The sequence below is a fragment of the Pipistrellus kuhlii genome, unplaced genomic scaffold, assembly GCF_014108245.1.
Source record: "Pipistrellus kuhlii isolate mPipKuh1 unplaced genomic scaffold, mPipKuh1.p scaffold_m20_p_87, whole genome shotgun sequence".
Taxonomy (NCBI): domain Eukaryota; kingdom Metazoa; phylum Chordata; class Mammalia; order Chiroptera; family Vespertilionidae; genus Pipistrellus; species Pipistrellus kuhlii.
The window spans coordinates 61,762-88,892 of NW_023425592.1; the positions used below are offsets into that span (position 1 = coordinate 61,762).

General features: G+C 58.1%; 1 protein-coding gene across 8 annotated transcripts; it reads left to right on the top strand.

The window, feature by feature from the left end:
- Nucleotides 1-5,805: 5,805 nt before the first annotated feature.
- On the top strand, nucleotides 5,806-25,626 carry SLC17A9 (solute carrier family 17 member 9). Of its 8 annotated transcripts, none has more exons than XM_036425976.2 (13): nucleotides 5,812-6,043; nucleotides 10,660-10,857; nucleotides 11,158-11,297; nucleotides 15,567-15,666; nucleotides 16,910-17,040; nucleotides 17,480-17,576; nucleotides 17,730-17,826; nucleotides 18,235-18,322; nucleotides 18,955-18,989; nucleotides 19,350-19,465; nucleotides 20,038-20,071; nucleotides 20,176-20,205; nucleotides 20,705-20,877. In XM_036425976.2, exons 1-13 carry the CDS (start codon nucleotides 5,970-5,972, stop codon nucleotides 20,735-20,737), a joined length of 1,173 nt encoding a protein of 390 aa, XP_036281869.1. In that variant the 5' UTR covers nucleotides 5,812-5,969; the 3' UTR covers nucleotides 20,738-20,877. The 8 variants fall into 8 exon arrangements, with proteins under 8 accessions (XP_036281868.1, XP_045433227.1, XP_045433230.1 ...); XM_036425974.2 differs by having other exon boundaries at nucleotides 5,815-6,043; nucleotides 20,016-20,071; nucleotides 20,705-21,591; XM_036425975.2 differs by lacking the exons at nucleotides 20,038-20,071; nucleotides 20,176-20,205; nucleotides 20,705-20,877 and adding exons at nucleotides 20,217-20,222; nucleotides 25,331-25,626 and having other exon boundaries at nucleotides 5,806-6,043.
- Nucleotides 25,627-27,131: the final 1,505 nt, after the last annotated feature.

Below are 27,131 nucleotides of genomic sequence, written 5' to 3' on the forward strand. Positions count from 1 at the left end.
TGCCTCTAAAAAGTTTTAATCATCATCACAAACCTTTTGTTTTCGGGGCTTGGTCCTGAAGCTGGAGGGCTACTTGCCCAGCTCTGTGAGGGGACACCGTGCCCTGAGGAGGTGGAGGCCTCAGCTGGGCATGCGGCTGGCCTGGAGGTCTCGCACCGCAGCCTCGTGGTTTCACCGGCTCACACCTGCTGGTTCTGTAGCTTCTCAGTTCTGAGCGCACAGGTGCCTTCTGGCCAGGGCTGGAAAGCTTGGAAGTGGCGGCCTGTGTAGTTGGGGACACACAAGTGCCATGGGATTCGGAACAAACAGCTTCTCCCAGAGGCTGAGGTTCCCAGTGGGTAGAGCAGTGGGCAGTGTGGGCATCCTGGTGGTTCTGTCAGTCAGTCACAGACACGGAGGTCAAATGCAGTCACCATGGATGTCCTAGCCTCTGCCTCACCCACATGCCACTTGTGATGTTTCCACTCGGACCGCCTCACTAGTATCAGGTCATTGATACTTAACTACAGCAGAAGCGAGAGGGGTAGAGATGAAACTACATTTTTAGAGATGCACTAATAACTCAGAATAGTCTTCACCACCTTTTCTTATCAGTGTGTGTAAGACCGTTCACATGCGTGATTACTACATCGTTAAATCTGACGGTGTCTTCGTGTGTGAGGGCCAAGGTGTGTGGCAATGAAAGTCCTGACTGTAGTAATTACCCAGAAATTCAGATTGTTGTTGCATTGGTCATGTAAGCGGGTTATCGTGAGCTGTAAGTCGATGGGTTGGCATTTTACTAAGATAAGGAGTTTAGCCAGTGCTGCAGACCAGTGAGCCTGATGGGGAGCTCGAGAGAATTCAGGTGTTGTTCTTGCCTTTGAAAGGTCTGTTCCGTGGCCTGCTAGTGGCCTGGCATGTCCTACGGAGGAGCAGCTCTCAGCCTTGGTTACCTGCCACCCTTGTACAGTCTCCACACTGAGCTAAGCCGTTGAGAGGTCATGAAGAGGGAGAGTCATTCGACTGTTCTGCTTTGTCTAGTGGAGCCTCGCTGTGGTGTTCATGAAAATGTAATGCTTTCTGGAAATGCCTTGAAATGGAGTTGGAGAATATTCTGGTTTTCTGTGTTCCTGGTAGGATGTCATGTGAGGAATCTCCCCAGAGCACAGGGATGATCACAAAGCAAGTGAGAACTAACATGTTTTGCCATGTGAGTGGAGGTGTCCGGGTTTTGGAAAAGACACATGTATCCAGGATGTGAAGTGGAAGTCGGCCTGGCACGTGACTACGCGAGGCCCCGGGACAAGGAGGTGCTGCCTCCCATCCTGTCCTGAAGATGTGACGAGAAGACAGTTTGGGGACGGCATTTGTAAGGCAGCGTCTTTATTTTCATACTCTGTACACTTAGTTCAGGAGCATGGCGGAGCAGCAGCCTCAGAAAGAACCTTGCGTGTTTCATGACGTCCGGGACACTGAGCAGCACTCGCCCTAGGTCGTTGGCGGCAGGTGGCATGGTGGTCTGTCTGCGCTCCTGCTGACCCCGCTGAGTCAGGCACAGTAGAATCCTCACTGGCTCTGAGGCTTGTCCTCCCAGGCCTGTCCTCAGCCTGGAGAGGTGTGGTTTTGATGTGTGCTACTCTGACACCTCGTGGGTGGGGTGTTTTTTACCCTGGGTGTGTTTTGTTTCAGAAATCTGTACAGCTTTCTCAGGTTCACGGTAGGTTGTGCTGTTGCTTTGGTCATGTAAACTGGAGAAGCCGTCACCTTCCATACACTCTCTACATGTGACCCTGAAGTCCCATTTTGTTACTGCAGGCATGTCCACGCTCAGTACCTTTAAAAAAATTTTTTTTCTTGATTTCAGAGAGGAAGGAAAAGAGAGAGAGAGAGAGAGAGAGAGAGAGAGAGAGAGAGAGAGAAACATCAATGATGGGCAGCATCAATCGGCTGCCTCCTGCACACCTCCCACTGGGAATTGAGCCTGCAACTTGGGCATGTGCCCTGACCACGAATCAAACCATGACTTCCTGGTTCATAGGTTGACGCTCAACCATTGAGCCACACTGGCTGGGCGATGCCCAGTACCTTTTGAAAAATGCAGAATAGGTTGCTTTTGCTGCCTCTTATCAATTTTGTAGTAAAATTTTTCACGCTTTTCTCAGAGTGGTCAGCCGAAAAGCTCTCTCTTCCACTCTCATAAGAATAAGAATTAAGTGCAGTCTGATCTATTGAGACGTGGTGGGAAGGCTATGAGGAAAGTGGAATTCCACAGCCTTTCTGTTTGGCTGCTGCTCTGTCCCCACTTGGAGCAGCACTATATCATGTCTCTTCTGTGTGTATCTGTGTGTTTGTCCGTGTGTGTCTTGTCTGTGGGTGTCTGCATGTGTCTCATCTGTGCACATCTGTGTGTTTTGTTTGGAATCTGTCGTCTGTTCTCTAGAGTTCTGGCACTTACCGTAAGTTTCATTTTTGTGCCGAAACCAGTTTGGCTCAGTGGATAGAACGTCGGTCTGCGGACTGAAAGGTCCCAGGTTCGATTCCAGTCAAGGGCATGTACATTGGTTGCAGGCACATCCCCAGTGGATGTGCAAGAGGCAGCTGATCGATAATTCTCTCTCATCAATGTTTCTAACTCTCTATCCGTCTCTCTTCCTCTCTCTAAAAAATTAATAAAATATATATTTTTAAAAAAGGTGTGTTTATAAAAAAAAAAAAAAAGTGTCATTTTTGTGAAGGAAGTAGAACTATTTGGCTAGTCCACTGCATAATTTTAAACTGAGTTGGAATATCCCAAGTAAGTTTTTTACTTATGAAATTTCCAAACATTTATGTATCAGGGTGGCTGCAGTCAGCCCTAGGACTTCTCACTGTGATGCTCATGCCCATGTCCCCTGGGGTCCACTGCACCTTCCCAGGTGAAGGAAGCTGTGGGACGCCTGAAAAAACCTAGGGTGGTCCTGGCCAATGTGGCTCAGTGGGTAGAGCGTTGGCCTGCAGACTGAAGGGTCCTGGGTTTGATTCTGGTCAAGGGCACGTGTCCAGGTTGCGGGCTCGATCCCTAATAGGGGGCATGCAGGAGGCAGCCTATCAGTGATTCTCATCATTGATGTTTCTATCTCCCTTCCTCTCTGAAGCTGATAAAAATACATTTTAAAAATAATTTAAAAGAAAGTGAAGCCACACAACCAGTGAGGATTCCCAGATTCCCACGCCAAGGCGGGAGGGCCTGGGAGGGAGCAGGGTGAGGGCGGCACAGGACCCGCCTGGCCACACTCCGGAAGTGGCGCCTTGCTGTCATATTGTTGGGATGAAACAAGTGTGGAACAGCAGTGCTTGGAACAGTCAGGTGGCAATGCCTCACCAGCTCTCAGAATGAGCTGCTGCAGGCCTCCACGGCTCCCTCATGGAGACCAGTGTCACACTCACCATGACTCCCCATAAACTTTGTCTTTCTGATTGCTGGTGAAATTGTATACAGTTTTGTTCTTGATCCTCTCAGCTCGAAAGCAGGGTGCCCCCTCGGTTCACTCGAATTGTGTCTGCAGCCAAATCCTTACTGCTTCCTCTTACCTATCCACAGTGCAGGAAATGCCCTGCGTTACCTTCAGGAGGTACTGTGCCTGTTGGGCCGCACTGGGGGCAGAGGTGATGTGGAGGGAGGGGCATGGGGGAGACACAGGCTCTGGTCTGCTGAGTCTGAATTTTACAAAGCTGTGCTGGTTGTGGCCCTGGAGCGGGGCAGGCAGTTACAGTAAGGCGCAGATTAGCCATAAACCTTTATGGCTTGTGCTTGGCAGCAGAAAGTAAAGGAAGGGCCCAAAGAAGGAGGCGGAACCAACACCCTGCTAGGACTGCTCCTCACCACCCTCTGTCCTCTTGCACACCAGGTGCTAAGCCGTCTCCTAGAATTCTCCACACCTGGACCTCGAGGGCAGCTAGGTATGGGGTAGCTCCTGGGATCCGCTAGGAGCCGGGGGAGGGCGTATCCACCCCAGCCCGGCAGGGACAGATGTTTCCAGGTCCCTTTGGACTGACACTGCCTTAGGCAGGAGGCCCTGCCAAGCTCAGGGTGCTTCGAGTGTCAGATGCTTGCCTTGAGCCCTCTCTCCGTCACACCCCACCCACCCTCGCTTGCACTCAGCTCCTCTCAGCCCACTGTTCTACCCTGGCTGGAGTGCCCATCCTCAGCCCCAAGTAATACAGTGGCCTTGGCCTCCCTGCCTCCACCCTGGTCTGCCTGAGCTGTCCACACCCTGAGCAGCCCACCAGGTGATCCATGCCACTCTATGGCTCCCACCCACAGTGCCCTGCGGCCCCTACATGCGCACTTCCCCCTTTACTTGAAGTTTTCCAGCACACTTTTCAGGGACTGCCCAGCCCAGACGATTCCAGAAACCACCCTCCCTACCACACCCTCTTTATTCTTCCTGTGTTTTCTCTCCCCGCCCAGAACATCAGCTCCAGGAGGAAAGGAACTTTGAGTAGTCAAATAACCAACATCCACGACAACGTGGTTCTGATTGTAGAGAACTGGAGGCCCATCACACAAAATTTGTGCAAGAGTAGGCCTCCCTTCCCTTGGCTGCTGATACCCGCTTCCTCTGGCACCCGGGACCCAGGCTTCCCTCGCAGCCCTGGCTTTGTCCAGAAGGATGTCTGGTCTAATTAGCAACTATTATTAGCTTTTATTATTATAGATGACCTTGTGTGTCTTATCTGTGGGTGTCTGCATGTGTCTCATCTGTGCACATCTGTGTGTTTTGTTTGGAATCTGTCGTCTGTTCTCTAGAGTTAGTCTGGTGCAATGGACGAAGCTGAACTACCAGGTAGAGAATAGGAAACTGTTGGTACTGGATTTAGCAACAGATTTCTCGGCTGTGGGCCAGGGCTCCTCGGGGGAATAAATCTCCACTACCACCTTCTGTCCCGTGGGTGGAAGAGTAGCCACTGGTCAGCAAGAGTGAATGAAGCCAGGCGAAAGCCCTGGGGCAGAGGTGCAAGCTCGCCAGGGGCGCGCTGTTCGAGGCAACTGAGGGAGGGTTGGGAAGGCCACTCTGTGGTGTAGGCTTTGTCCCAAATGCAGGAGGAGCTTCTGGGGGGCTCAATACGGTAGGACTTGGCCAGTCCCTAGGCTGCTGTGGATACACATGCATACCCAGAGGGGAGAGAATGGAAAGTGGTCTCAGCAAAGGGAATGTCCACAGTGAAATGATCTAAAAAGCCAGTTCCTGGGGGAGGGGTATCAACTCAATTGCTCCATCAAACCTAACAGGCAGACCTGCTGCCCAGAGGGCACTGACTACCTGGCTCTGCACCTGGTTCAAGGTCACAGGCTGGAGCCCACCCTCAAAGACCTATTTGAAAAGTTGTTCACATTTGATCTGGCCGGTTTGGCTCAGCGGCTAGTGGAAAGTGTGCAGGAGGCTGTTGATCTATGATTCTCTCTCATCACTGATGTTTCTCTCTCTCTCCTCTCTTCCTCTCTTAAATCAATAAAAATATATTTTAAAAAAGAAAAGTTAGTTACACTTGAATCTTACTGTCCCTGTATCTGGATAAGATCCCCCTGACTTTCATTTGATGACACACAGCCCTGTGAGGCGAAGAGCAGCCACCCCCACTTACAGACGGGGCAGCAGGCTCCTGGCTCTGCGATGGCCACCTGGCTCAGCCCCTACAAAGCTGCAGAGGAGCCCGCCGCAGCCAGGGGTTGGGGTGGGGCGGGGTGGGAGCCTGTGCTGGCGCTCCAGGAGCTCAGGGAGCAGGGCAGATGAAGCCAGCGCCTGAAACGGGACAGACCTCGGAGCGGAGGAGGGAGACGCCCCGCCTGCCGCTGTTCCCCTCCCCCGCCCCGCAGGGTGGCCGCCTGGGCGACACGTCCTGGGAGCGCCGGGCGGAAGCGCTGCTGGGACTGACACGTGGACTTGGGCGGCGCTGTGGGCCGGGAGCCGGTCTCGGACTCTGCGCACCGTGGCTGTCTGCTCCCGATGCAGCCGCCCCGGGACAAGGCCCACCGGGACAAGGCCAACCAGGACACAGCTGGGGACGCTCAGTGGACCAGGTGGGGAGGAGGGGCCTGGGCGGGGATCAGGGGAGGGGGCGGCGCATCCTGTGGGGAGAGTATCCTGGGGGAGGCGTCCAGCTGCAGGGCCTCCTCTGCCCTCATGGGGGGCAGGCACCACCCTGGGGAGGAAGGAGTGGAGTGCACAAGTAACTCCAACCAGCAGGACCCTCCTCCCTTCCACCCACCCCCAGGCTGCCGGGGCCCAGGAGGTCATGCAGGCAGGGGGCCTGCTTGGGATAGGGGGCATCTTCCTGGTTGGGAGGAGCCTGCGCTCACTGGCCTGGCCTCATGCTGGAACTGACCCTGCCAGGCAGGACCACACCTGAGAGCAGCAGAGGAGCAGTTCAGTCACCCCATGGGGCAGTCAGGGGCTGGTCCGAGTCCTGCCACCGCGTGCCATGTGTGTGATGTGGGCCAGGTGTCCGAGGGGGTAGGGGGAGCAGAAGTTGGCAGGAGGAGAGGAAGGGCCCAGCAGTAATCCACTCCTTTTCATACCCGTTTCCACTACTGTAAGGGAACCCCCGAAAAGCCCCCAGGCGGCCAAGGCTCAGCTCTTCTCTGGTTCTGTGGGCTGAGGACAAGCCAGCTGGACCCGGGCCCAGAGTCAGGCCCTGAAATCCCAGAGCTTGTCCACCTCCAGGTTTGGGTCCCGGTGAATCTGCTCTCGGGGCCTCCCTGTTGCGGGCAGAATAATGGCACCTTCCCGCCTCTGCCCCAGCACAGGGCTGCGGGAAGACCCGAAGGGACAGTCCCCAGTGTTGGGGTTAAGATGAAGGCAAAGCTGTCGGGGAAGAGGGAGAAGCTGGCGTTCATAAGAAGCCATCAAAGCCAGAAGGCTCCCGGGACAGACCAGGGAGCGGGGAGGAGCAGGGCTGGCCCGGCGAGTGTGACCACAAAGCCCAGGCACAGCTCTGGTGTCTCCCCAGGGTAGACTGGGGGCTGCCAGCTGTGTGCCTGGACCAGGGGTGCTTTTGGCCAGCCTCTCCCTCACTTCCCTCCACAACCTGCTGGTTATGGAGATGGGGTCTGGCTCTCAGCTTGAGCCAGGTGGCAGGCCTGCTTGCAGCCAGCTGGGCAGAGGGTTGTGCCCAGGACAGACAGACAGGACAGGCGGTTCCTGGAGGGCCTGTAGGTGCTGGCGGAGTCGTGCTCAGTGCGGGAGCAGGCTGTTCTCAGCCATGACTGGGTAATAATAACAAGTGCTACTGTCGGCCGCCGCTGGCTCTGCATGCCCTCTGCTTGGACTGCCATGTCTTATACTCACAGTAACCTGGGAGGCAGGGCTGCTCTCCAGCCACATCCCAGGAGTGGGGGCCACCAGCAGCCTTGGACCCACACGTGCTCTCTGGCTTGTTGCCCTCCTGGCCCGCGGCTCCTGCAGTTCCCTTTTCTGAATCAAGGGGCCTCATGACCGCATGTTCGTGCGGCATGGGTGCTGCATGCACAGGGGCCGTTGCAGAAAGCGTTTCTAGGTGCTTCCCAGGAGGCATCTTGATGACTCGGGCTCCAGCTGAGGCTCAGGGCTGGTCAGAGTGGGGGGATGCGGTCTCGGCCTCTCCTGACCAGTCCTGCCACACAGGGCTGAGCATTCTGCGTCTGGGTCACCCCTTCCCTCCAGACATCCTTGTTCTGTGTGCCCAACAGCTGTACGGACATCCCTTTGCCCACTTAGCTGACACTGCCCGCCAGCTCAGGGACGGGGCTGTGGCTCCAGGGCCGAGGGGGAAGCACAGAGCACCTTACGCCACGCAGCTCCCTGGGGAGTGCCCCTGCCGGCACCTTAGGCTCAGAGCCCACGTGGCAGACCGTGCATGGAGCCTGCAGCCCTGGCCCTCTTGGATCCCATGTCAGACATGGAGGCAGTCAGGGAGCAAGCACTGCTGGGAGCTCTGGGGCCTTGCAGGCGTCTGGCCCACCCACCGCCTTCGTCGTTCTGTGAACGCCAGAGGGAGAGTCGGTGGGAGACCCCCTCTACCTTGGCCTCTCAGGCAGGGGAGGCTCCACTGAGACCGGTCCCACCTGCCCCTGTGAGACTATTCTTGTCTCGCTTCTGAGTAGCATTTTAAGAACCAGGAAGTAGGGCCGGGCATGACGGCCAGGGCCCCTCCCCATTAGACATTGAGAGGTCGCTGGACCATTTCCAAGTACAGCACCTGCCGTGGCCTCTGGGGTGCAGCCAGCGGGGCTCCGGGGCCACAGAACTGTGCATGCGCCGCACAGGCCCTGCTCCCGGCGTGGGGAGGAAGTTCCAGTGTGTGAAGCAGGTAGTGGCTGGGGTGCCCTGGGGCCTCAGCCTGTGGCACCCCACCGAGCACCTGCAGAACCAGCTTGAAATGCAACCTCTTCATTGCACACATGGGGAAACTGAGGCTCAGAGAAGAGACGGGGTTCCCGAGTCGGTCGGGCTTGCGCCAGACCACAGCAGGCAGCAGGAGCGTCCCAGCTCCAGGCGGGACTGGTCTGCAAACATGGGCATGCGAGCAGCAGGCTGGCTGTTTGGAACTTAGACTCATTCATACCAAACCCTTGCATGGTGGTCTCGAACCTGGAATCAGCTGTCTCTGCTTGTGTGGTACAGCAGCCTCCATGGGCAGCAGGGAGGGTGCTGCATCCTCCAGCTCCCTCCCTGACTGAGGGGAAGTACCGTGGCCCGTGTGGACAGGCGGCGGAGGAGTGGGGCACGGTTGCCACACCTCCCTCCGGCCAGTCACAGTGGCTCCTCGTGGGGCTACCCGGAGCTTGTGGGCACCTTGCTGTTTGCTGGCTCATGAAGGAGGCAGACATCATGGGCTCTTCTTCCCTGGGGAAACTGAGGCTGAAGGAGGCTAAGCAACTTGTCCCAGGTCCCTCACCCCCCAGCCTCGTCCACAGCCAGCATGGGCTCCAGCCCTCCTGGGGTGGTCTTGGCCTCACCCTGGACCGTCCTTCCCAGTTGTCTGTGCAGCTTGAGCCTGGAGGGGGGACTGGCAGGTGGGAGACTGGCTCTGGTCTGCCACAGATCAAGCCCCATGTCTGCCGCTAGGACCCCACTTGGTAACTGGCAGACACACACCCCCTCAGCCTCTGCCCCTGCCAGGTCCAGACAAAGGTCCAAATGGGGCTTTGGGAGTGAGGGGACAGTCCAGTGTCCTTCCTCACAGGCGTCCTTCCCTATTCTGCTCTGACATCCACCCGAAGCCCCGGCTGGCCCCCTCCTAGCCACCCTTCTTTTTGGTGTCTGGCTCCTGGCCCTGCCTTCCTCTCCCTGAGCCCTGCTGTTTCCTGGTGACTTTGATGTCCACATGGCCCATCGATCCGGTGGCCTGGCCTCTCGCCCGTGACCTCTCCTCCCTACAGCCTCCTGAAGCGTGACAGCACTGACACCTTTGCCCCTTCACCCACCAGGCCTTCCCCACAGCCTGCGCTTCCCCTCTGCAGTGCCCAACCTGGGGAGGACTGGTCCCCTGCCCCAGGCCCCAGGCAGATGTGCGCGTCCATGTGCAGGCAGGACCCTGAACCCCCAGCTTTAGGGCATTGCACTGTCCAGACCAGCTGCCTCCCACTGCCACCACTCTCAGGCTGTCCCCCCGCACAAGACATGTGCGTCAGCAGGACGCCTCCTGCCCGCCCCTGTCGTCCACCCACCCACACACAGTCACTGCCTTTGGGAAAGCTGTACAGCACTCCCTGGCTCCGCACTGCTGCCCGGTCACACCTGCGGTCAGTGCCGTGTTTGCCATGGGCCCTGAGCGGTGCTGACAGTTACAAACCAACGTCCACGGTGGTTCCGGCCTCTGCAGCTCTCTGCCGTCCCAGGACCCGTGGCACGGGTCCTCAGGGCAGGTCTCCTGGGCGTCCACCTGTGGCCCTTGTTTTTGTTTGTTTTTTAAAAATATATATATATTATTGATTTTTTATAGAGAGGAAGGGAAAGGGATAAAGAGCTAGAAACATCTATGAGAGAGAAACACACCCCCTACTGGGGATGTGCCCGCAACCAAGGTACATGCCCTTAACCGGAATCGAACCTGGGACCTTTCAGTCTACACCGATGCTCTATCCACTGAGCCAAACCGGTTTCGGCTGTGGCCCTTGGCTTTGGTGACAGACAGTTGAGAGCACTGGCCAGGAGCTGTGGATACTCCCTCCGTGGACATTTGTCTGACAATCTTCCCAGCAGCCAGGGATGCCTCACCCCTGCCCAGGTTCTTCCAAGGGGCCCACAGCACCGTGTCCCCTTGCTGGCCGCCCAGCGCCGCCTGCCCAAGGGCCTCTGCTGAGCAGACCCAGCTTTTCTGGGGGCGCTGCAGGACCCACTGTCCTGCCTCCAACCTGTTGTTGCCCTCTCTCCCCAAGCCACAGGACCCTCCCTCTCTGCCTCAAATGGGGTCCCACCTCACTGCCCCCTTGGCAGGAACTAGCTGTCAGCTCCCACCTGGCTGCTTTCTTGGGCCCCTTGGTCTGCAGTCCCGGGTGACGGCCCTGACCACAGCGGCCCTACACCCACGTGCTGTCTGTGACGTTCCTGGAGCTGCCTCTCCTCCTGGGAGTCCACAGGCGCATTTCGATGTTGGGCAGTCTGGCGTTTGGGAGATGGTGTGCCTTTGTCAGACTCTGCCCTTCCTCTCCCGCAGGCCTGAGCGCCAGGCATGGACGGGGACGCTGCTGCTGGGCACGTGCCTGCTGTACTGTGCCCGTGTCAGCATGCCCATCTGCATCGTCTCCATGAGCCAGGACTTCGGCTGGAACAAGAAAGAAGCCGGCATCGTGCTCAGCAGCTTTTTCTGGGGTTACTGCCTGACTCAGATCCTGGGTGGCCACCTGGGGGACCGGTAACTGCCCGCTCCCCACTCCCGTGCTGGGCTGGAGAGCTCCGGGGAGGGCCAACTGGGAGCTGGAGACCCGAGGCCCAGGGGCTGCACCGCCACCCTCTGGGAGCTCTTGGGGCGCTGGGGGTGGATGGGCGGGCTGCACCCTGTGCTCTCACCCTCGGCCTCCTCTGCAGAGGCTGTGGCTCAGCGCGACCCTGGAGAACGGCTCCGAGAAGGGATGGCCCGAGCCCCGCCTGGCCGTCTCCATGCAGGATCTCTGGCCCCGCAGCCTCCCCATCACTGCCCTCTCGGCCCCTCCAGGATCGGGGGCGAGAAGGTCATCCTGCTGTCAGCCTCCGCCTGGGGCTTCCTCACCGCCGCCACCCCGCTGCTCGCACACCTGGGCAGCGCCCACCTGGTCTTCATGACCTTCTCACGCATCCTCACGGGCTTGCTCCAAGGTAGGCACACGTCAGGGCTTCCCTCACGGGTGGTGTTAGACTCTGTTAGAGCATGTGTGTGCATGTGTGTGTGTTCATGTAGGCGGTGCACGGTGTGTGCATGCATGTGCTCCTATGTGCTCCTGTGTGTGTGTGTGGACTGGCAATGCCTTGGCACCCAAGTAGTTTCTGTCCTGGCCAGTCTGTTCAGTGGTTAGAGCATTGGGCCTCAGACTGAGGGGTCTCAAGTTTAATTCCCCGCCAAGGGCACGACCTGGGTTGCAGGCTTGATCCCTGGTCCCCAGGTCAGGGCACATGGGAGAGGCAGCCAACCAATGTGTCTCTCTCACATTGATGTTTCTCTTTCCCTCTCCCACTTCCCTCCACTCTCTAAAAATCAATAAAAAATATCCGCTAGTGAGGATTGACATCAACAACAAAATAAATAGAAGCATTTCAGAGTCTGGCCAATTCTAATGTCAGACGTCCTTCTGCAAAATAGCTGCATCCGGGCGGCCCAAAGTTGCTGTCTAACAGCCATCAGCACCATGAGGCTAACAGGCATGGTGGACACAGGCTCATGCTCCGGCCACACTGGACTCCTCGCGAGAGCCCCCAAACACCCAGTGGCCCCGGTGAGCAGGTGGCGCCCAGCCCCCGCTCCAGGGAAGGGACGGCCTCTGAGCTACCGCCTGCCCCAGCCTGGGCTCTGCAGTGTCCATCGCCTGGCGTCCACCCGAGAGCACGGGCTCTGGGCCCTTCCTCACCACGCCCGCCTGCTCCAGAAGGGCCCCTGGCAGCCCCCTCAGACCCTGGCAAGGCATGGGCATGGGCCCTAGGGACCCCTGTTCTCCAGGAGTTGGCCAGCCCCACCGTCTGGCCTCTGTGCTCCCGTGAGCCCACCCTAGATGGCCTGTCTCCCTGTGACTCAGGGCTGGTGCTCCGGGCCTGCCAACCGAGATCCCCGAGCGGGGCTGTAGGCGCCCCCTGGGTGGTCCACAGCTCAGGCTGTTTCTCCCATCCTGGGAGGCCGAAGACTTTTCTATGTGCTGGACTGCGGCTCATTATGGGGGCCAGACCAGGCTCCAGGGCAGCCGTCACGCTGGGTGACTGGCACTCTGGTGGGCAGGGCCAGTGCTCTGAGGGGAACCAAGTCCCATTCCGGTCGCAAGCCTCTAACAGGCAAGCACTGAACTTCCAGCGCAGTGTTTTAAACTGGAGATTTTTAAATAATTGTAGATCCACAGGAAGTTGCAGAGCAACATACAGGAAGTTCTGTGCTCTCTCCCACCTCCCTGAGGTGCCATCTCCGTAGCTAGGGGAAGCATCACACCTGGACCCAGCACTGGTTCCACAGAGCCATGAGGTCTCACCTGTTTGTGTGTGTGTGTGTGTGTGTGTGTGTGTGATAGCATGTGCTAGTGCACACATGTCAAACACAATGCCCGCGGGCCAAATCCGGCCCGCCAGGCCTTGCAATGTGGCCCGCACCGCGCTGTCATCACTGTACTCCGCTGCGTTCCATCACAATGACGCGCGGTGACATAGGAGGCTTGTGATCTCGCTGGCCGCCATACTTGCTATCTATTACGCATGCGCATAGATAACAAGTCACGCGAGATTCAGGAGGCGTGACCTATAGTCCGGCATCCGATGTGGTTGTGCGGGTGGCAGAGCAGAGGAGAGAGTGAGTGTGCGGGCATAAAAAATACACAGCAGAAGCTGCCAGTTCCTGGCATAAAGTGCAGGCATAAAAATCGCAACAGAATCTGCTATCTGTACCCAGCCAGGCGTTTATTGACTGACTTTTTTTTTCTCCACTCCATCTGCCAAATCAAGCTATCCCTGTGCAGTTTTCAACTTTTTCCTTCTAACGCAGATTTCCAATAAACTACATCTTTTACTGCCAATATTGATCCCAAAATGTCCAGGAAAAGAAAAGTTGACGGTGAAGGCAGACAATTTAATGACAAATGGGAAAATGAATACATGTTTGTGCTTAGAGAGGGCAAACCAGTGTGTATATTGTGTTATGAGACAGTGTCGGTGATGAAAGAGTACAATATACGTCGTCATTTTGACACCAAACATAATGTTAAGTATGGCAAATATACTTTGGAAGAAAAGCATAAAATTGTTAAAGAACTAAAAGGCAAACTACAATCACAGCAGCAAATGTTTACAAAGGCTACAGCGAAAAATGATGCTGCAGTGAAAGCAAGCTTTATAGTGGCTGAAGAAATTGCCCGTACTTCAAGGTGTTTTTCAGAGGGTGCCTTTTTGAAGCAATGCATGCTAAAAGTGTGTGAGCAAGTATGCCCAGACCAGATACAGAGTTTTCAAAATGTCAGTTTGTCAAGAAACACCATTGCAGATAGAGTTCAAGAACTCTCAGGAAATCTATCATCACAGCTGGCCGAACAGGCATGCAGTTATCTCGCTTTTTCACTTGCTATCGATGAAAGCACAGACAACACTGATACAGCGCAGCTGTCCATCTTTATACGTGCTACGAAGACCGACCTCTCTGTCACTGAGGAACTTTTGGATGTAGCTGCCATGCATGGGACGACGACTGGTAGAGATATATTTGAGGCTGTGGAGAAATCTATAAATACAATAATTTTAAATTACCCTGGGAAAAGTTGGTGGGGCTAACTACCGATGGCGCACCTTCAATGTGCGAAGAAAAGAAAGGCTTGGTTGGACTAATGAAGGAAAGAATCCAAAAAAGTCACTGCCACACACCCTTGATTACTTATCATTGCATTATCCACCAAGAGGCTATGTGTGGAAAAGTTCTGGACATGAATGACATAATGACCACAGTCATTAAAACTATTAACTTTATACGGGCACATGGCCTGAATCATCGCCAGTTCCAGCAGTTTCTACAGGAGGTGGGTGCAGAGCATGGAGACGTGCCATACCACACAGAAGTAAGATGGCTGAGCAAGAGCGCAGTCCTCAAAAGATTTTTTGAGCTCAGAGAACAAATTGCTCTTTTCATGGAAAGGAAAGGAAAGCCCTTGCCTGAACTGTCGGATCCCGCCTGGCTATGTGATTTTGCTATGATGTGTGACATATGCGAGCATCTCGCCCAACTGAATCTGAAGCTGCAGGGACGCAAACAAGTCATCACGAAGATGTCTGACATGATCACAGCATTCCAGCGTAAACTTCAACTATGGAAGTCCCAACTGGAACAGGACAATCTTGCCCACTTTCCCATTTGTTTGAGTATCTCAACAACCACTATTTCTGGTACTTTTCCTTGCAGTCAGCTGACTACCAAAGTTAGCCATTTACTAAGTGAATTTGAGCGGTGCTTCTCTGACTTTAGAACACAGCACTCAGGCTTTGACATCTTTGCCAATCCTTTTACAGTTGATGTCAACAATGTGCCCCATCACCTTCAGATGGAGATAATCGAGCTTCAGTCTGACAGTGGCCTGAAATCAAGTTTTCAGGATTTTGAAATTGAGGACTTCTACCCTCTACTGCCCCCTGACTCAATGCCAGAGCTCCGACTTCATGCTGCCCGTATTCTATCCATGTTCGGGAGCACCTATCTTTGTGAACAGATGTTTTCAATAATGAATCTGAACAAAAACAAGCACAGATCACGCATTACCGATGACAACCTCCATGCTGTTTTGCGGGTTGCTACAGCCCAAGAAATAAAACCGAACATTGACTCATTGATCCCGGGAAAACGGTGTCAGACATCTAGCCAGAAAACAAAACAATGAGCATTTTAGGTACATTCCAATATTACTGTTTTGCTTGATACCAATATTACTGTTTTGCTTGATAGCATGTGAGTTGGTTAACAGCACTGTTAAGGAAAAGATTGTTCCACTCATTTTAAATTCACATTTCTGGTTAACATTGTCAGTTTATGACTGTTCAGTAAACCATTCGGCCCGCGATTTAGGCTGGATTTTAGATTTTGGCCCCTTCTCTGATTGAGTTCGACACCCCTATGCTAGTGTGAATCAGGGTGTGTGTGTGCAGGTGGCCACACCACATGTGTGTGCCAGGACTGTAGAGCTGCTGTGGCTCTGGAAGCCAGGGGGAAGGTGGCAGAAGCCTTCCCTGCCAGCGCCTCTCATCCAAGCTGAGCACCTCCTGAGCCAGGTGTGCTGCTGGGTCCTTGGGGTGATGCGAGTGTGAAGGAGGCCCAGGCTGGAATAATCACCGGTGGGGAACTTCCCAGCCGCCCTCACCCTCGGCTGGTGCCCTCGCTGGCCCCTGGCCCGTGGCCTCCGCATTCTCTGCTTGTTCCAGGGGTTTACTTTCCTGCGCTGACCAGCCTGCTATCACAGAAGGTCCGGGAGAGTGAGCGAGCCTTCATCTACAGCACTGTGGGGGCCGGCTCCCAGTTCGGGTAAGTCCGAGGGGGGGCGCGGAGAAGGGATGGAGGGGAGATAAGTGTGTGGCCCCCCGCAAAGCCCCGCAGGTGGTGGGTCAGGCCACATGGGCTCCTCTGCTGGGCCTCTGGGCACAGGTGCTGGCGGCAGGGGAGCGGCTTTGGGCTGTGCGGGCTGCGGGCAGGGCAGCAGCGCTCTATCAAGCACCCTTTCATCTGCGCTGCTGGAGCCAGGCGTGGGGGGTGGGCTCCGACGCCGACGGGAGGCGCCTGCGCTCGCCCTGGCGGGCAGTGTCACATCTGGCAGTGAGAGCCTGTGCCTGGCCCGGCTCTGTGTGGAAGGACAGCTCCCTGTCCTGATGGGCTTCCTGACCCAGGCTCGGACCCTCACTTCCCTGCTCCAAGGTCCACGCAGAATTTAGAGGGACAAGGGGTACCCCTGGGTGGGCTGGAGCAGCCCACAGAAGAACCCAGGGTGCCCAGTCAGTGTGATGTTCAGAGAAGAAATACAGGAAACCAGGAAACACTCATTTATCTGAAATCCCACCTCACCTGCTGTCCTGGGCCCATGGGGTGGGGGGGATTTCAGATAAATGAGGAGTGTTTCCTGGTGGGGGGGAGTGGGGCAGGGAAATGGAGGCTCAGAGAGGAAGTGACCCCCACAGGCCCAGTGGCCTCAATCTGAGCCCAGCTTTTTTGCTCCTTACAATCTCCCGGCCAAACCTGGGCAGATGTGGTGAGGAAGCAGCCCCTGAACCGTGATGTTTGGGGGTTTTAGTTTAGAAACCCACACTGCAATTTCAGGCCTTCTTATTTTAAAAAAATATATTGGTATTGATTTCAGAGAGGAAGGGAGAGGGAGAGAGAGAGAAACATCAGTGATGAGAGAGAATCATTGATCGCCTGCCTCCTCCAGGCGCCACCCTGGGGATGGAGCACGCACCCGCGCAGGTGCCCTGGCCAGGAATCTAACAATGACCTCCTGGTTCCTAGGTTGATGCTCAACAGCTGAGCTAGGCCGGCCGGGCTCGGGCCCCCTTAAGGGCCGAGGAACAAGACATTCAAGACCACAGAGGCCCTGTGCCCTGCCTCGGCCACACGGCCGTCCTGAGTGCACGGTGGCCACACAGCGTCCAGTCTCTACCCACGGGCTGCAACAGGGCACCCCGGCTGCCCAGACACCAGCTCACAGGGCTGGGCTGGTGCAGGCGCCTCCCTGCCTGGGTGAAGCCAAATCATGGCCACTGTCCTCTGGTTCTAGGACCCTGGTGACGGGGGCAGTGGGCTCCCTGCTCCTGGACTGGTGCGGCTGGCAGAGCGTCTTCTACCTCTCTGGGGGCCTCACCCTGCTGTGGGTGTGTTACGTGTACAGGTACCTGCTGAGCAAACAAGGTAACTGCGGCCGGGTAGGCACAGCCTGCACATTCGGCCGCCCAGGAAGGGTGAGGGCCTGGAGCCTGGGCCCCTCTGGCCACCACCGAATGTGAAAGTCACAGAGCAGCCCCAGCTCAGGGGACCAGGGCTGAGCTGCAGACTAGGACCTCAGAAAACATGCCTGCGCTACCTGCCCGCCTCGCCCCCGCCCCCATGGTTAACGCCATGTTCAAGCTGAGAGGTCTGCAGGGGTCCAGGCAGAGGCGGGGAGCTGCATGGCAGATGGCAGAAGAGGGGATGGGGACTCAGGCCTGGGGAGGATCAGAAAAGTGGACCCTCAAAGGCACTGGACACAGCGGGAGGCCCTCTCCCCACCCCCCATCACTGGGCCTTAAGAGCAGAGCAGCCGTTCCTGATTTGGAGCAGCTTTCACATGGACGCTCCCTGCTCCCTCCAGATCTCATCCTGGCCTTGGGCGTTTTGGCACAAAGCCTGCCGATGGCCGGGCACACCAGGGTTCCCTGGAGACAGCTTTTCCGGAAGCCTTGTGTCTGGTGAGCTGGCTGTGCGTGCCACCTTGTGGGGCGGGGGCAGAGGTGGGGACCCTGTGTGTCCCTAGCACTGACCGGTCACAGAGCCAGGGTCCCCAAGGCCTCTGGCCGCCCTGGGGGCGGGGACTGTGGCCTGAGAGGCACCTGCACCTGCAGGGTGGCCATCTTCTCCCAGCTCTCAGCCGCCTGCTCCTTCTTCATCCTGCTGTCCTGGTTGCCAACCTTCTTCAAGGAGACCTTTCCCAGCTCCCAGGTGGGTGGGCTTCCTCGGCTCCCGCAGGCAAAGCGCACCCTCTGTCCAGGTTCTTTGCATCGACTCCCCTGCCGTCCCCTCCACGCCTCCTGACCCCTGACCCCGCACTCCACACTCAGCCCAGCCCGCGACGGGCCCGCCCTCTGTGATGGTCCTTCTTGGGAGGCCCGGCAGGGGCCTGATGTGAACAGGGATGTCACCTCCCGGCCCTGGCGGCCAGGACCCTCTGAGCAGCACCCTCCTGGCCAGTAGTGCAGCCCCCACCCCCACCCCCTGCTCAGGGGAGACTGCTGGAGTCTAGCCCCATGGGGATGGCTTAGGGGTAGGGAGGCCTAACCCCGGGGTGGAGATGAGACTGGGGGCTGGTGCCAGCCTGGCTGCCTCTGAGACCCGCCTCCCTCCCCACAGGGCTGGGTCTTCAACATGGTGCCCTGGCTGGTGGCGATTCCTGCCAGTCTGTTCAGTGGGTTTCTCTCTGACCATCTCATCAGTCAGGGTGAGCCCTGGGGACAGGACTTGGGGAGCCACGCCTGGGCTCACCCCACTGTGGGGAGGGGTGGGGGGCACCCCTACTGGGAGGGCGGCCACAGCGATGGCAAGAAGCCATGGCCCCTGAGGACCACACTGGGGGAGTGAGAGCCCAGCCCTGCAGAGGCAGCAGGTGGGCCCGGGAGCCTGGTTCCCAGCCTGACCCGGCGGCGGCTCCCCAGCCTCAGGTAAGAGTGGGCTCGGAGAGCAGTGAGAGGCTCCGGGTCCCCTCGACGGGAGAGACCTCCCAAGGCTGCATGCAGGGTGGGAGGGGCACCTGGTGTGGTCAGAGTGGAAATCAGGTGTGAGCGGGACCCGCGTGCACGTTGTAACGGTCAGAATGGCCTTCCTTCCACGCACATGCCCCACCTCAGCCCCAGGTCCTGTGAGTGCAGACCAATCTCAGAGCAGATGCACCACAGCACACACACGAGTGTGCACACGCCTCTCCCACGACACAGGATACCATGGCTTGAGCCTGGGGCCTCTCCCTGCTCCCTCCTGCAGCTCTGCTGGGGCGGGTTCCCTGTGGGTGCTGTCGGAGGGGGTGTCAATGCAGACTGGGCAGTGGGAACGTGTCCTGGTCTCCCCTCTGTCCAGGTTATAGAACCATCACCGTGCGGAAATTCATGCAGGTATGGCGGTCGTGGGGTGGCTGTCTTTGGACGTCCTGTTTATTCCTGGGACACGAGGGCTGTGTCCCCAAGTCCCTTGACCCAGAAGGTGCCGGTGTGGCAGGGCCGTGGGCGGTGCCCTGAGTGCTGGGCCGGGCGGCCACCCCTTCTCGGAGCTGTGTGTGCGGCTCCGTGTGCCCTTTGAGCCCTGGCACCCATTCGGGCCTGGATTTGCTCACATCTAATGGGGTCTGTCCACTTGAGGTTCACCCAGCAGGGATAGCCTGCCCCATGCTCCTGTCCCCCCCGCCCGGGCAGCCTGGGAGGGGTACCCTGGCCCTTTGCTGGCACAGCCCTGCCTGACCTCACGTCTGTCCGCAGGTGATGGGCCTGGGCCTGTCCAGCGTGTTTGCCCTGTGTTTGGGTCACACCTCCAGCTTCTGTAAATCTGTGTTCTTTGCATCAGCTTCCATCGGCCTACACACCTTCAACCACAGGTAAGGGGCCCGTCCCGCCCACCCTCTGCCCTGGCCCCCAGCACTGCAGCCCTGGGTGCGCAGGGGCAGGCAGGCCAGGCAGGTCCCCACGTGGGCCTGGGCCATTTGGAGAAACAAAGACGTGCTGGGGCGGGGTTGGGCGGCCTCTCAGGCAGCACCCCTCCACCGGAGGAGCCAGCTCATCGGCCGCGCCCATCGCTGGGCGGTTCCAGTCCTCCCCGCGCCCAGCATCGCCGGTTCCCCAGAGAACTTCACAGGGAGGGAGTCGTTTCAGGAAAAGTCGCCTTTTTTCAGATTTATGGACACAAAGGAGTGTGCTTTCGGCAAGCTGGCCTTCTTGTTAATTTCATCCTGGGGCCGGGTCCCTTGGCTGGGTCACCACCAAGATGGGGAGCTGGGAGTCCAGATGGCCCAAGAGTGCCGGGGCATGGCCAGCGGCCCCGGGCCCTGAGCCCCGTGGTCTCCAGCTCCGGGAGCTCAGAGGCCTGACGTTCGTCCGTGGAGGGTGGCTGCCCCGTGGTCACCGGCCCACATGCTTTCCTCCCCACAGCGGCATTTCCGTTAACATCCAGGACCTGGCCCCGTCCTGCGCCGGTGTGCTCTTTGGTGAGGACCTGCCCCTCCCGGAGCCTCGGGCTGCTCCCAGCTGGGTTGCCTGCGAGGGTCACAGTGAGACCCCTCTGATGTTCTCCTCTCGCCCCCGTTCACAGGTGTGGCCAACACAGCTGGGGCCTTGGCAGGTGAGAGGCAGGCAGGGGTCCCTGCCTGAGGTGCCTGGGGTCTCCCTGTGTCCCCCACCACCCTCTGGTTATGCAGGGTGGGGTGTGGCCCTTTGGCGGGGGTCAAACAGTGTCAGACCAGTGGGGTGGGGGGTACACCTCCAGGCTAGTCCAGAGAGAACAGAGCTGTGTTCTGTAGTGTTCACCTCCTCACCCTTCCCCCACTGTGGGGTTCACCTCCCCCTCAAATGTGAGTCGATCCCAGTGTCCTGAGTCCCCACTGGATGACAGAACAGGCTGTGCCCACTGCCCCGGCCCCACTGCAGGCTCAGAGGGCCAGAGGTGGCTGGTCTCCTGCAGGGCCTGGGAGGCCTCTGCCCCTGAGACTGGCTGGCCTTGGGACACAGAATTTGGCTTTTCTTTAGGCCCCTTTCCTCCAGGCACCCCACCCCAACTCCTCTCCCCCACACTGCCTGGGACTGCCTGTCACTCACCCTGTCTGTCCCCTCTCTTGGTGCAGGTGTGGTGGGTGTGGGCCTGGGTGGCTACCTGATTGAGTCCACAGGCTCCTGGACATCCGTGTTCAACCTGGTGGCCGCTGTCAGCAGCCTGGGGCTGTGCTCCTTCCTGGTGTTCGGGGAGGCCCAGCGGGTGGACCTGAGCCCGCGGCGGGAGGACCTGTAGCTGCCCGCCCCGCCCCGCCCCACCCCGGCCCATCCATCAGCCTCGGGCGAGCGGCTTCATTTCAGAGTCTCTTCTCTTGACTGCAGAGGTGGAACCTCAGAGAGAGTCTCGATGGAGCAGGAGAGGGGCGCCGCCCTAGTTAGACCTCAGGTGCCTGGAGTCAGTGTAGAGCAGTGGAGCAGTGGCTGGCACAGGCCTGGGCTGCACTCCTCTCCAAGACGGCTCTGCTTTGTTTCTCGGCACTGGGGCCGGCCCTGCTCTGTGGGGCAGCTGTGTGCTGTGAGTACTCAGCAGTGTCCTTGCCCCAGTACTGTCCCCCGATGCCACCAAGTGTTCCCAGGGCAGCTGCCCGGGGTGGGTGGGGGCAGTGAGCTCCACCCCTTTGGCTGTCTTTGGGGACCCCACCCCAATGTTTCCCTCCGTGGATCTCCAGACACTAGCAATGGCTCTGCTTCCCTGGCACCCAGTGCCACTGTGTGGGAGCCTGGGCACCCTCTCTGCCAAGGCGTTCCCCGGAACCAAGTGACCCTGCCTTCTTCCCGTTTATGGCAGAGGAGCCGTTGCTCAGGAATAATAGGTGTCGCCAGATGTATATGGAGAGAAAAGAAATACAAAAACATGGGGAACGTACCAAAGCCTTATTTAAATGATGACTATCCTTTTATTTAAAAGAAGACTGTTATTTTGAAGCACATTGTTAAAAGAATAAATACTTGTAAAATATATTTTGAACTCATTCATGAGAAAACCAGTAAAGTGTTACAAACAGGTCAAAGGAGAACCCAGAACAGACCCAGGGGTAGCCAGGGCCCTGCATGGGGCGAGGTGCCGGTGTCCCCACCGGGGCACAGCTATCAGCTCCCGGCAGGGCCCGCAGCCCCGCCCACAGTCACTCAGCCCAGCCAGCTGTGCAGGAGCATCTGTTGGTTCCTGTTTCAGCACAAACTTCCCCCATAGCCACTCCCCTTTTTTCCTAATCCTCACCCGAGGATTTTTTCCATTGATTTTCAGAGAGAGAGGAAGAGAAAAGAGAGCACATCAATGTGAGAAGAACACATCGATTGGTGGCCTCCAGCATGTGCCCCAGGGAGGAGCCTGCACCAGATCTGTGTCCTTGACTGGAATCGGCCCGGATCCCTTCATCCTGCAGGCTGACACTATCCACTGAGCCAAACTGGCCTAGGGCTAGTCTCCCATTTTTTATTAGAAAGAACCTGAGAGATTCTTTTTTTAAAAAAACATATTTTTTTATTGATCTCAGAGAGGAAGGGAAAAGGAGAGAGAAGCATCAGTGATGAGAGAGAATCATGGATCAGCTGCCTCCTGCAGCCCCCACTAGGGATCAAGCCCAAAACCCAGGCATGTGCCCTTGACTGGAATCAGACCCAGGACCCTTTTGTCTACAGGCCAACTCTCTATCCACTGAGCCAAACCAGCTACGTCCAATCTGAGAGATTCTTGATCACAAAATGAGTCTGGCTGGATGGGCTGGGCCTGTTTGCACAGGTGCAGTGAGAATGCTAATCTATATAATAAAAGCCTAAGTGGCTATTATGGCAGAATGACCAGTTGCTATGATGCACACTGACCACCAGGGGGCAGATGATAATGTAGGAGCTTCCCCTGGTGGTCAGCACTCCCACGGGAGAAGCCGGGCTCACGGCTGGCGGCGGGAGCCTCTCCCACCTCTGTGGCAGCTAAGGACCAGTGAGCCCAGCAGTAGGAGCAGTGAGCAGGTGGGTGGTAAGGAGCAAGAGGTCCAGACTGTGAGAGGGCGCAGGCTGGGCTGAAGGACCCCCCACCCCGTGCACGCATTTCATGCACTGTGCCTCTAGTGTCCCATAAAGGCCTTTGGTTTGCTCAGCTGGGTTTCATGAGCAACCTCAAGTGGGTCCACTTCTGTGACCTGCTGTCCAGGGGCAGGAGCCCAGCCGAGGAAGCTCCCCAGGACACGACAGGGGGCCACCGTGGCAACCACGTGAGTGGCAGCTCCCCAACACACGTGTGTTCGCACTGCTGTGCGGCCACCACCACCATCTCCAGAATTTTTTCATCTTGTAAACTGACACTCTGTCCCCATCAGACACTCCCTCTGCCACCGCAGACACGGCACCACCTTCTAGTCCGTGGTTTTGACGACTCTAAGCACCTCGTTAAGTGGAATCATGCAGCATTGTCTCTTAGTGACTGGCTTTCCCACTCAGCACCGCCATGTGGTAGCAGGCACCGGACTTCCTTCCTTTTTAGTCCTGTGTGGATGGACGCTGTGGGAGTACTCACTCTATCCTGTCCGACCACGCCCGCGTTGGGTCCGAGTCCCTCTGCCACGAACGGGAGCTGCTGGGACGCCGGGCGTTGGACGTAGACATGAGACGTCGTGATCATAGAAGAGAGGCTTCACTGTAGCCCAAGGAGCCATGGCTACCCAGGCGCATCCGACAAAACAGCTCCTCAAAGCAGCCCTGAAGCACCGGCTGGTCCATGACACACCCTTCCTGCAAAGCAGCCTCCAGCACAGGAGCTGTGCAGCGTCGCAGCCCAAACCACAGCACGCACGGCTTTTTACCAACAGACAACGGAGGCCTCTGCCCGATGGGGACACCATCTCTGGGTGAGGAAGGCACACCTGCATGCACAGGAAGATGGCAGGGCCCTTGCTTTTGCACTCTTGGCCTTGAACTCTGGACGGGGCCCACAACTGCGCTGTGTGTGTCTACTCACCTGGGCTCCTGGGTTATTCCTACCTCTTGGCTGTTGTGAACATGCAGCTGTGAACTGGGAGGTGCGATAAACACTTTGCTTTTAACCCCCAACAAACTGAACTCTGAGGGGGGCGGCCCAGGCGGTGAGGTGGCTCTGTGCCGAAGGACACCTGGCACGGTGCTCACGGGCCTCCTGGTGCCATGCCCCACAAGACAGAAGAGGGGGCGCACGTGGGTTTGGGGTGCGGGGCCCAGTGCAGCAGATGGGCCCAGCCTCCTCCCCTCAAGGACCGTCCTGGTCCAGAACGTCATCCTAATCCTCGATGGGGTCTCCCTAACCCTTCCCCGCCGATGCTGGTCCCCAGGATAGCTCCATGGGGTTCGGGAGTGTTTGCAGCGGGGAGGGTGCTGATAACAGAGGCGTGTTCTCTCGGGGGGAGGGGCTGGCGCTATCTGGTGCAATCCAGTCAGACACGGCTCTGGGCAGCTCTGGCCGGGCCCCAATGCCACACCAAGCCCTGCCTGTTCCTTAGCGCCTGCAGTGGGAGGACTCCCACCAGGATGTAACTGCACAGCACACCACCAGGAGGCACCTCAGGAGGGCACGGCTGTTGTCACCCCACTGTCGGTGGACAGAGGGCGCTGTCGGACAGGGCTGTACCACTCTTGTCCCAGATCCTGCTCCCAGACTCCTCCCAAGACCCACGGTGCTGCCCCCTCAGTGGGAGCTGATGTTCCTCTCTCCACAGGAAGGGAATGGGTGGGAGGTGGCACAGCTCAGGGCATCGCACGGGCGATGGTGGGGGAGTCACCGCCAGGTAGTGTGTGGGAGAGGGCTCGAGGCTGGACTCCGTGGAAAGAAGAGGGACAGAGGAAGGGCTGATCCCTCCCGGGGGCTCCTCAGCGGCTGTGGCTCCCTGTTTCCACCTGTGTCTGACCTGAGTTTGAAATCCTGGCCCTGTCCCTCCCCTCGGTCCAGTGACAGGGGCGATGTCCTCGCTGCAGCAAAGCTTCCTCCTGCTGCCACCCCAGTGCTCCTCCTCCCCAATGCTCTGTCCCTACTGAGCCAGGAAGCGGGCAGCACGTGGCCTGGAGACCGTTTCTGTCCCTGGGACTTGGGAAGCAGAGACCCCTCGGAGGGGCCAGCCTGCTCTGACCCCGAGTGAGCACTCCGCTGTAGCCCCATCTGGCCTGTGGGCTCCTGTCACGAGCCCATCTCCAGGATCACCCCTGACTGGTGGCTCCCCAGCAGTTCTGGGCAGGATGAGCACCGGGCGGGGTGGGCCTGAGGCACTGGCTCCAGGCATCACCCTGATGGGTGCTGCCCGCTCAGGAGCAGGCCTGGCGCGTGGGACTGAGGATGGGCTGGGCTGGAGGAAGCCGGTGGCTTTGGAGGAGTTGGCATCTGCTGGGACCTGGTGGGGAGGCGGGAGGAGGCCGGGAGGGCACTCAGGCTCAGACCAGCAGTGAGGACGGGGGTGGGGGGTGGATGGAGGTGGGGGCTTGGGGGCACAGGCAGGGCGGTGGGTCCAGCCCCTGACCAGCCATTTGGGACAGGCTGCTCTCAGGTGAGAGCATTCAGCTTGTTTGCAGAGAAGTGGAGAGCGAGAGAGGGCCTGGCGAGCCCTGTCCACCAGCGGCCCGAGGGGGACAGCTCCCTCCTGCCGCAGGCCCCCGCGTCCGCCTGGCCAGGCCTTCCTGTGGTCTGTCTGGGGCAGCATCGCCTGGTTTACAAACTAATGTCTTTGTCCCCGGGGAAGCTCACCAGCACTTCAAAGGTGTTTGAAGAGTAAATGTTTTCCTAAGTTTCAGCTGACATTCAATTTTAATGACTTTATAAACAAAGGAACTATTAAACGGCGTGCTTGCCAGCTCCCATGCCTGACAGGTGCCAGTGGGAAGCAGATGCTAATCGCATGTCCTAATAGTCATAAATAAGCGGCCTGGCATTTCCCGTGTCTGTGGCACTGCTAATGGCCGATTTGTTCTTCAGAAATGGCCACCTTGGCCTGTCAATCATCTCTTGCTGTAGGCACTTTTTGGTTATTAGAAGCCCCTTAGAGAGCGAGAAGTCCAAATTAGTTTTACATAAAAAATAAAAATATTCATGCAGCTGAACATCTAAAGGTGAGAGCAACAGCAGAGTCCAGACCGCCAGCCAGGGCCGTGGGACCCAGACCCACTGGGGTCCCTGGGCAGGAGGGCAGGTCGGGGTGAGACAGCCGTCCGAGCGGGAGGTGGGCGCTGGCGGCACTGTGGGGACGTGAAAGCTCATGCAGAGGACGGCCGGCGAGGAGAGTCAGTCTCTGAGGACAGGTCAGCCACGCTGGCTGTGGTCTCCCCGGAGTTGGGGTAATAACTGCATGACCCCGCTCACATCCTTGCTGGGCTCTGGCCCGGGCCCCTGCCTGAGGCACTGGCTCCAGGCATCACCCTGATGGGTGCTGCCCGCTCAGGAGCAGGCCTGGCGCGTGGGACTGAGGATGGGCTGGGCTGGAGGAAGCCGGTGGCTTTGGAGGAGTTGGCATCTGCTGGGACCTGGTGGGGAGGCGGGAGGAGGCGGGGAGGGCACTCAGGCTCGGGACCAGCGGTGCAGGCTGCAGGCAGACACCTCGTGTGTGGGCCTGGGAGTGAGTGCCGGGCCTGAGGGCGACATGGAAGATGGGGAGTCTCCTGAGCCTGCTCCCCGCTCTCAGAAAGCCCTGGCACGAGGGCTGGGGATGGATCCAGGATGCAGGGTGCCCTAGCCAACCTGCTGAGGGGCACTGGCAGGCCGCTGCCTTCCTCTCCTTTCCGAGGGGCGCTCTGGGCCAGGCTTGGGCTCACGGCCCCGCTGGAAGCCCAAGGCCCTCACCAGGGGCCCGCCCTCTGACCCTGTGTCCGAGGTTCCTCCGTGGCGTGGCCAGGCCAGTTCTCCGCTTCTTCTCTCGGCCTCGGCACGTTTCAGCGTGTGGACGGACCCAAGGGTGTCTCTGTCGCCAGCTGACGGCTTTCGGGTGGACTCCATCTTCTGGCTGCTTTTTGGAAAGAACGTGGGAGAAGCGGCTCTGCGGGGCCTGTCTCTGGGACTCTGGCACCCACAGGTCCTCCCTCGACCTCTGGCTGCTCCCAGGCCAGAGAGGCTCCCAGCACACGTTCACCCAGCCGACTGCGCAGATTCCAGCTCCGCAGCCAGCAGAGAGCTGCTCTCCCGGCGGGCGGGCGGGCGGGCGGGCGGGCGGGGAGCCTGGTGAATGCCCGGCGTGGCTCTGGGGAGCGGCTGGTGTCCGCTGTGCGTGGTACCTGAATCTCCAGCAAAGCCCTCGCCATGCTATTAAATGGTTTAGCAAATAAAAATTTTAAAATGTGCAGCCAGATGTCTAAGCTGACAAAGTGCTCACCGGTTTGACTGATAAAAAGCCAGAGCACGCGGAGCCCGGAAAGTGCGGGATGGGAAAACACTGCCCTCTGTGTGGCCGGGTGGCTCAGGGGTTTGAAAGGAGCGCCCACCTGTCGCCGCCGTGTCCCTGTGTCCGCCCGGTCCCGAGCAGCGCTGCTCTGCAGAGGAGCTGCCACAAAGCA